At 44.7% G+C, this 10,000-nt stretch overlaps 2 protein-coding genes across 3 annotated transcripts in view; both read right to left on the minus strand.

The window, feature by feature from the left end:
• Positions 1-416, minus strand: part of LOC122866471 (zinc finger protein 436-like) — a 7,111-nt gene extending 6,695 nt beyond the window's left edge. The window contains exon 1 of one of the 2 annotated variants that reach the window (XM_044176187.1): positions 266-416. The gene's annotated coding sequence lies outside the window, so the exon portion shown is untranslated. The remainder of the gene's footprint in view (positions 1-265) is intronic. The other variant, XM_044176190.1, reaches the window with a different exon arrangement.
• A 1,409-nt stretch (positions 417-1,825) lies between these two features.
• LOC122867087 (receptor-type tyrosine-protein phosphatase mu-like) overlaps positions 1,826-10,000 on the minus strand; it is a 152,199-nt gene continuing 144,024 nt past the window's right edge. The window contains exons 36-38 of the mRNA XM_044177454.1: positions 7,002-7,165; positions 5,858-5,993; positions 1,826-5,061 (exon numbers count right to left, since the gene is read on the minus strand). Of these exons, the coding sequence (XP_044033389.1) occupies positions 5,008-5,061; positions 5,858-5,993; positions 7,002-7,165 (354 nt within the window). The 3' untranslated portion in view covers positions 1,826-5,007. The remainder of the gene's footprint in view (positions 5,062-5,857; positions 5,994-7,001; positions 7,166-10,000) is intronic.

Consider the following 10,000-nt stretch of genomic DNA (forward strand, 5'->3'; position numbering starts at 1 on the left):
CTGTCTGTCTCTCTCTCTGCCTGCCTGCCTGTCTGTCTCTCTCTCTCTCTGTCTGTCTGTCTGTCTCTCTGCCTGCCTGTCTGTCTCTCTCTGTCTGTCTCTCTGCCTGCCTGTCTGTCTCTCAAACAGAAGAGAACAGAGAACAGTAACACTTCCTCTGACCGCCCTGTTTAATCTCCCCTCACATGCTAACATTAGCACGATGCTAACAGCAGCTAACTAACGTCCCCCCACCCGACAGAAGAAATAAAGGTGTCCGTTTTACCTGCGAGCTGCGCGGCTCAGACTGTGTGTGTGAGGAGGGTTTAATGATCAGGAAAGATTTACACAAATAACAACTTTAACTTCGGAGAGAAGAACACCGAAACACCAGGCCGCACCGGAAACACTTCTTCTTCGTCTGTCCCTCATCAGTTTCCGGCAGGATGCGCGAGGCGGGTTAATGCTGCCCCCGCAGGCCAGGACGCACACTGCGGCTCACTTCTACTTCAGCTACATTCATATGAACACAAGAATAAATCTAACTAATATTCGGGCCGCAACTAACGATTATTTTATAAAAGATTATTTTCTCATAAAATATAAGAAAATAGTGAAAAATGTCATCATTGGCCATTTTATCCAACCGACAGTTCAAAACCCAAAGATATTCAGTTTACTTTGATATAAAACAGAGAAGAAGAAAATACATTTTACAATCTGGGACCAGAGAATTTTAGGAATTTGTGCTTAAAAACTTACAATCTATTATTAAAATTAATTAACAAAAACTAGTTGCTACTTGTTTCTGTGATTGGATGCTAGCTCCACCGCGATTATGTAATAATCCCAACACAAACACGTTAAATCTTTATATTTCAGTTAAGCATTTCAGTTAAAATCACATATGTAGAAAATTAATGCAATACGTTGTTGTTGTTTAAACCTTTAATAAAGATGTTCAGAGAGCAAACAGGCGTTGTCATTGTTAAACACACCTGATTCCAAGCAGCATACTTTCACAAGGAGAAAAGAAAATTTAATTTAATTAAAAATTAACTTTAAGGGGGTTTAAGATATGCACAAGTCATTCAGAGCCTTAAGCCACTCCTCTTCCAGGTTTTTTAAGGATTGAAAGAAGATTTTTAAGTCATTTTCAAATGTCACAAACTTGAAAAACTCTACATTTGTGTATATAAAATAATAAAAACCTTATTACACTAAAATGTATCATCTTTGTTTTGCATAAAAACACCAAACTTAACAATATGATATTCAAAAACGCTTAATGATATTACAGGTGTAGAAAAGATGTTCCTGAGATTCAACATCTTTTTGACAAGATGACCATTACATTACTATCCACATTAAACCTCACTGCATAAATATGGTTTATTGTTCTGACAGATATCTATAGTTCTGACTTTGCGTCCGCTCTTGAAAACCTTTGGAATAAAACGTTTCTTCCAACAGGAAGTCGTAAACATGTTAGGCCTACATGTATTATCTAAGAAACTGTAAACAGAGTAGCAGATGTAGGAATTACAGAAGAATGTTGTAATACTCCTTTAATCAGATTTGTCGCAGAGATAGCTCCGACTGTGTATATTCAATTCAATTCAATATGTAAAATATACCGATACATTAGCCACAATACTAGCATTACTTCCTGGTCGATCAGCCGGCTCTGACCCCCACCGACAGCCTCCAGGTTCGGTCATCGCCCCCTGGTGGCACAGAGGAGGACTGCTGTAGTTCTTGATCTCCACGCTTGATCTGATTGGCTGCCTTGGCGACACACACACACACACACACACACATACATCAGTGAGGGGACAGACTCCGGTTGAAGAGTGTATACAGATTTTTAATTGTAGTATTTTGGAATCATACAACATAAATAAAAGTTTTCATTACAATAATGTTCTCATCAGCACCAGAGCCGTACGCCACCAGGGTTCAATCTAAACCACAACCATACGCCCCCAGGGTTAGACTAAACCACAACCATACGCCACCAGGGTTAGACTAAACCACAACCGTACGCCACCAGGGTTAGACTAACCCAGGGCCATATGTTACCAGGGTTAGACTAACCCAGGGCTGTACGCCACCAGGGTTAGACTAACCCAGAGCCATACGTTACCAGGGTTAGGTCGTGTCCAGGTCTAACCGCAGTTCTGAGAGTGGAACATTAAAATCATCCGACATGATTGTCTCTCTCTGTGTGCTTCACAAGAACGACGACGACATCAACACTGAGAACAACTGAAGGAATAAATATTCTTCTTCCTGCTTCCCCCTGCTCTATTTACATTATTAACAGCTTTCCTCGATCTCTCTCCGAAACAAAACCACCAACCAGCATCATCCAGCTGCTGAGGAGAAATCAAACCAGGGTTCAAACTGAGGACGATGTGGTCGGATGTTTCCGGTCCAGTTCGCTTTTTAATGTGCAGCAGTAAAGATCAAACACCACAGAAGACGACAGACAGATGGACGGACAGTGACTCTTGACATAAACGTCTGTATGTCTTTGTATATCTTTATGTTTATCAGCAGAAAGACAAAAAACACAGATGATGACAAAAGAATCTCAACTCAAAGTTTACTTACTCGCTTCTTCCAGTGCTCTTGACCATATCACATAGTCCTCATCAGCAGATTGAGTATACACAGTTGCCGTGGAAATGTAGATGTTCAATCTTTCTGTCATTCTGAGCTCCTCTAGGACTTCTCACCACACTGGCAGCTGCGCAAACTCAATCTGTGATATGGCTGAAAGCTCTCGAAGAAACACAAGTAAGTGGACCTTGAGTTGAGGTTGTGTCGTCAGGACAAGAACGACCTGTTGAGCTCAACACAGATAATGTTTATTCATCAGGATTTAAATCAGGGCTGCAACTGATTGTTTTCATTATCAATTAGTCTCTCGATTAGTTTTTCAAATATTCGATTAATCGTTTGGTGTTTATGGTTCCGGCTTCTTCATCTCGAACTGAGTGTTAGCGACCAAACCTTCTGTGTCCTCATGAGTAAATTTCATCAGCAGCGCCTTTAATATACGGTGTTCGACAAGGCTCGGTTCTTTCTCTGCTGCCTTTCGGTCGCAGAAACAATCTCTGAGATCAGCGTACGCTGACGACACTCAGCTGTACAGACCGTTCTCTAAGCCCCGCCCCCTTCATTACTGTTGCTAACCTGTCAATCACTCATTCTCGTGCTGCACACGAACAGTTTACAGTGATAACGGTGCAGATTTACCATCAAAACTCACAGTAGTTTATGAAACAATGGGCCCTTGATTTCACACAGAAGTAAACAAACAGCTTCTAACTGACGGCTGTTGATTTTACAGAAATGACAACTGTCGCTAACAGATTTATCAGCTGTAGTTAGCTAGTTAAGTAAGCTAACGTTAGCTCCATTAGGACTTTTGAATGTTTTCAGATAACTTGCTTTAAAAGGAGAACCTTGTAAAAGTCTGAAATATGCTTGCTGTGTCTTTGCATGATTTGAGCCTGCTGATTGTTGCTGACTAACTCTGGCACATTCACAGAAATGTTGATTAATGTACACTGTCCTTATAAATTAGAAATGAAATGCACTTGGGGGGACATACGTGATAATATGCTAACAGACTGAGGCAGGTAAACAGTCATTGTTCTCACCCGTTGATGATCCATGTAGAAGACATGGAAATAAAGAAAAAAGACGTCCTAGTAAGTAAGAAAAATGTAAAAATAATAATGATATGCTAAACTCTCAGGTTTAGAAGTGACACTAGGTTACTACAGTAGGTAGTCAGCTAGTTAGCCAGACATGCTAACATTAGCAGCGTACATTAGAGGAGATACAGTTTAATTAATTCCTTACACAAACTGCTAGTCACTGCTGTAGCTAGTTACTGTTGCTAAGCTATGATTGGACAATCACTGTTTGGGGGAGGGGTTTAGTGAACAGTCAATTATTAAAATAGATGGTGATACGTTCTCTTGATCAACAAACTGATTAATCGATTAATCGTTTCAGCACTAATTTAAACCTGGCTCTGATGTAATGTTGCTCCACGACCAATCAGATGTGACGTCGTCCTTCCTGAGGAAGCGAATGAAAACATGAAAACGCTCTTAAACTGAACTCATTCTGATAATTTATACAATATTTATTTGACTTCTCCTCCTGCTGGGAGCCAGCAGGCAGATTTAATATCCGTCATCTTTAAAGGACCAAACTCAGCCCAGTGAATCCTCTGTGCTTCCATCACCGACAACCATTTCTCAATTCATGCAAGGGTCCCTGTCACCTTTAAACGCCCTTTTCTACATAATCGTCGCGATTACCAGATCCTTTATTAATTATAAAATCTAATTACGAGATGAGGGCTCCAGTTTTTCTTCTTTATGCAATGCACTTCAGTAGAATTTTAAGGTTTTAAACAATTTGGCAAAATTTTACAGAAGCTGAAATATGGCGGCATGTTTTGACACGAACTGAAGGTTTAAGCAGATAGAAGTTATTTGTCTTAAAGCCACGGCTTTGCTCCTGGAGGAGGATTTTTGTCGAAACGGACACAAAGAAACAGGAAGTAAGAGGCGTTGAGTTCGAGTGCATCGGGACAGGTTTTTTCTTCTCGTTGACACAGGTGAGTTCAGGTAGATCCTGTGAGTCTGATGCAACAAACAAAAACCAGGAGCACAGATGTGTTGAAGCTTGTTTTGGTTCCTTTAGTTTCATCAATACGTCAAAAACAATAATAGAAAAACAGGTTCAACACAACAAAGTGACGCATGTGAGAATCACGTTCAGTGTGTCCGCAGCTCGCAGTCAAACAAGGCAGTGCAAAAACATCCTCCTCCTCTTCCTCACTTCCCCTCTGTCAGTCCTCCTTCTTCTCCTCCTCCTCCTCTTCACCTTCAGTCAGTAGTAGACCTCCTCTCCCTCTTCTTCCTCCTCTTCCTCCTGTCAGACTGTGTGCAGCATCATCACTGAGGGAGGAGGAGGATGAAGAGGAGTCTCTTGTTGAGGCTAAGCAGAGTTGAGATACTCCAGAGCAACTTCATAACAGAACTTATACTGTTCCTGAAAAGAGGTCAGAGGTCATCAGAGGTCAGGGTTTCACCTTCATCATTTAGCAATAAAAACAAAGATAACTATAATAATAATTTGTGTTATAATAAAAACTTTATCAAAATAATAATAATACAAATCTATTAATAAGAATAACACTTAAAAGCAATATATATATGAAATATACTGTGTATATATAAATATATAAAATAAATAATATAATAAAATATGTAATTCCACAATAGCATTATCATTTTCCACGTGTTTGTGTTATCTGAGTAAAAAATACAAATTAAAATTAAATAATCCAGTTTTCATTTTCACACACTCGTCGTTCTATGACCATATTAAAATGGAAAAGCTGTTTGACATTTAATTTTCAGAGACGTAACCTGCTGTGCAGTGGACAAACTTCAAATGCAGTAAGTGACACAGTCTGCACCTACACGCCTCCACGCTCGGCCTGATCGCCAGGTGGAGGCGCCCCACCTGTGGGAGACTAAAGGCAGTACACTGGGGGGCGCTGGTTCGCTTACTGCATTTGAAACATTTTAAGAATAAATTCAAATTATGATAAATAAATTACTAAAGTAATAATATAATAAGGAATAAAATAAAAAAAGGAAAATAAATCAGAATTTATATATTTATAGAGGATTTATTTATAATGTATGTATATAATTTAGAATTAATGAATTTATGTGTATAAAGGATAATAAAATTTTTAAGATAAACACAATAAAAAGATAATAATAATAATAATAATTAATAATGTATGTGTGTATATACACGTGTGTGTGTTAGTTACCAGCAGATCCACCATGTTTGGTTTGTTGTTTCTCAGCGTTTTAACGGCGTGAAAGACGTCGACGCATCGCTGCTGTCGCAACATCTCACACACGATACTGATGCTGCAGAAAACCCCACTGCGACCTCCTCCATTCCTGAGGGGGAGAGAGGAGGAGGGCGGGGAGGAGGAGGAGGAGGGGGGGACGAGGAGGTCGGGAGAGAGGAGGAGGTCGGGGGAGAGAGGAGGAGGTCGGGGAGAGGAGGAGGTCGGGAGAGAGGAGGAGGGCGGGAGGAGGAGGGAGGTGGGAGAGAGGAGGAGGAGGCGGGGAGGAGGAGGGCGGGGAGAGAGGGGGAGGAGGAGGAGGAGGAGGAGGAGGGGGGAGAGAGGAGGAGGAGGAGGAGGGGGAGAGGAGGAGGAGGGGCGGGGAGAGAGGAGGGGGGGAGGAGAGAGGAGGAGGAGGGGCAGGGGAGAGAGGAGGAGGTCAGGGGAGAGAGGAGGAGGTCTGGGGGGAGGAGGTCGGGGGAGAGAGGAGGAGGAGGTCGGGGGAGAGGAGGAGGTCGGGAGAGAGGAGGAGGGCGGGGAGAGGAGGGCAGGGGAGGAGGAGGAGGGCGGGAGAGAGGAGGAGGAGGGGGGAGAGGAGGAGGAGGGAGGGGGAGAGGAGGAGGAGGTCGGGGGGGAGAGAGGAGGAGGGCGGGGGAGAGAGGAGGAGGTCGGGAGAGAGAGGAGGAGGGCAGGAGAGAGGAGGAGGTCGGGAGAGAGGAGGAGGTCGGGGGAGAGAGAGAGGAGGGCGGGAGAGAGGAGGAGGGCGGGAGAGGAGGAGGGCGGGGGGAGAGGAGGAGGGAGGGGCGGGAGAGGAGGAGGAGGTCGGGGAGGAGGAGGAGGAGGTCGGGGAGAGAGAGGAGGGCGGGAGAGAGAGGAGGAGGGCAGGGGAGGAGAGGAGGAGAGCGGGAGAGAGGAGGAGGTCGGGAGAGGAGGAGGGCGGGGGAGAGAGGAGAGAGGAAACGAGGAAACAACAATCAGAATGTAGCTCCACTTTCTCACCACTAGGTGGAGACAAACGATCACTGATGAAGTCCGTGTCAGCAGCAGCAGCTTCGTGCAGTGTCAGTAGTGTCAGTGGTTGCAGTACTATCCTCAGCACTGTGTTTCTGTGTACTCTTACAGGCAGTGGACCACGGTGCGTCCCTCTCCTCCGTCGTACTCCTCCTGCCATTTGTCCACCTGGTGAACCAGTTTGAGGAAGGAGCGCTTGGAGACGGGCGTGTCCCGGTACATCGGCCAGCCCAGGAACTGGAACTGCTGCACCATGCGGTACCCGTCCTGCGGCTGGGGGACACAGGGAGGACAGGGGGGTCAAAACAAGCTCACCCTAACGGCAGGCAGGTGAGCTTGTAAAGGAGGAGGCAAAGAAGGGGGAAGGGAAGATGCATGTATGGATAGGAAGGAGGGAAAAATAGAAAGTGGGAAGGAAAGGAAGAGAAGGAGTGAAGGAGCAGGTACAAAAAGGAGATGAGGAGGTAAGTAACAAATGTAAGGAGGGAAGGAAGTAAAGAAAGTGGGAGGGAAGGAAAGAAGGAAGTACAGAAAGGAAAGAGGGATGATGGAAAGTAAAGGAGGAGGTAAAGAAGGGGAAGGGAAAGGAAAGGAAAGATGCATGTATGGATGGGAAGGAGGGAAAAATAGAAAGTGGGAAGAAAGGAAAAGAAGAAGGCGGAATAAAGGAGGTAAGACAGGTAAACAGAAGGCAGGTCAGAGAATGAGGGGGGGAGTAAAGGACGGAAGATAAACTGATCCTAACATAAATGTGAGCAGACAGGGAGGAGAAAGGGTTCAAATCAAACGCACTGAAAGCTAAATCCGACCTGCCACAGCGAGGCGGGTGGGGGTGGGGGGTGCTGGATCAAACACAGACGAAATGTTGTGAGACACAGGGAGGAAATGAGGCACAAATCAAACGCAGCAAAACCTAAACTCAGCCAGACGGGGAGGTGAAGAGGTTTAAATCAAACGCATTCTGATCTAAATTTGGTGAAACAGGAAAGAAATGGAGGTTTGGATCAAACACAAGCACAGCTGAACTTTGTCAGACAGAAATCAAACACACCATGAATACCTGAGGGCGTAAAGGGGGTCAAAATCAAACAACCCCGGACTGAAAGAGGTGGATGCTGTTATGCTAACACTGCTAACACTGTCTGCTAACACCTGTCTCTCTAGAGACTAATGTCTGCTAGTTAACAAGTCAACTTCAACTACTGGCATCTGCTAGCATCAACTAGCATCCACCTCTGACAATTCACATAAACTAGCATTAACGAACATCAACAACAGCTAACTGGCTAATGTTAGCATGCTCCGAGGTGTAAACATGCAAGAACGGTTGAGATGAAAGAAGAGACTGACTTTTATTTTTAAGAAATGTGAACGGCAGAAGACAGATTGAACGCACCCTAAAGATATCCAGAGAGCTGCACTGTATCAACAAATAAGCTTAATAATATATTTAATAAAAGATTAATGTAGAAAATACAGCAATTACCAATAAACGCAATATGTGGTTATTTTGTAACAGCTGACAGTGGACGTGGTAGTTTGTGTTCATTAAACTTATGTCTCGTTAGTTGATCAGTGAAGTCACTTCAGGCTGCAGCTGCTCTGTGTTTTAATCAGACGTTTACAGTTTGTGTTTGCATTTTCCTCAGTATTCAGTAAAACACCAGCTGCATCTGCTGCACGCCGACCTGCTGCATGTTTCAACTAACATCAACCAATAACATGAAGTTTGGAACAAAGCTGAAGACCAGCTGAAAGCTACGAAGACAAACCAACATAAAGATGTTTCAGTCTTTGACAGTCAGGAAGGAGCAGAAACCTGGAGAGTAAAGACACCAGACAACACACTGAACACTGGTCAGGAACCACTGAACCACTGGTCAGGAACCACTGAACCACTGGTCATTAACCACTGAACCACTGGTCAGGAACCACTGAACACTGGTCAGGAACCACTGAACCACTGGTCAGGAACCACTGAACACTGGTCAGGAACCACTGAACCACTGGTCAGGAACCACTGAACCACTGGTCAGGAACCACTGAACACTGGTCAGGAACCACTGAACCACTGGTCAGGAACCACTGAACACTGGTCAGGAACCACTGAACCACTGGTCAGGAACCACTGAACACTGGTCAGGGACCATTGAACCACTGGTCAGGAACCACTGAACACTGGTCAGGAACCACTGAACCACTGGTCAGGAACCACTGAACACTGGTCAGGAACCACTGAACCACTGGTCATTAACCACTGAACACGGGTCAGGAACCACTGAACCACTGGTCAGGAACCATTGAACCACTGGTCAGGAACCACTGAACCACTGGTCAGGAACCACTGAACCACTGGTCAGGGACCATTAAACCACTGGTCAGGAACCACTGAACCACTGGTCAGGAACCATTGAACCACTGGTCAGGAACCACTGAACACTGGTCAGGAACCATTGAACCACTGGTCAGGAACCACTGAACACTGGTCAGGAACCACTGAACACTGGTCATTAACCACTGAACACTGGTCAGGAACCACTGAACCACTGGTCAGGAACCACTGAACACTGGTCAGGAACCACTGAACCACTGGTCAGGGACCATTGAACCACTGGTCAGGAACCATTGAACCACTGGTCAGGAACCACTGAACACTGGTCAGGAACCACTGAACACTGGTCATTAACCACTGAACACTGGTCAGGAACCACTGAACCACTGGTCAGGAACCACTGAACACTGGTCAGGAACCACTGAACCACTGGTCAGGGACCATTGAACCACTGGTCAGGAACCATTGAACCACTGGTCAGGAACCATTGAACAGACCAAAAAAGGAGGAAAAAAGCTGGGAGTCTGGTGAGAGCCTGGATGGGGGCGAGTAGGACTGTAGAGCCCACAGAGGGAACTAGAGCTGAGTGAACGTTGTCAAAAGACGCTAACTTCAGGTAAAGCTGTTTCTTTACAGGTACGTCTCCCTCGGTGACACACAAGTGACGTCATCATTGGTTGCCGACATCAGTCGCAAATATCATGTTTAAATCTTTTTTGTTTGTTAAAGGTTCTGAACTTCAGACTCTTTGCATATCGCACACTGTATGATTTTAT

Source organism: Siniperca chuatsi, linkage group LG19 (assembly GCF_020085105.1).
Source record: "Siniperca chuatsi isolate FFG_IHB_CAS linkage group LG19, ASM2008510v1, whole genome shotgun sequence".
NCBI lineage: Eukaryota > Metazoa > Chordata > Actinopteri > Centrarchiformes > Sinipercidae > Siniperca > Siniperca chuatsi.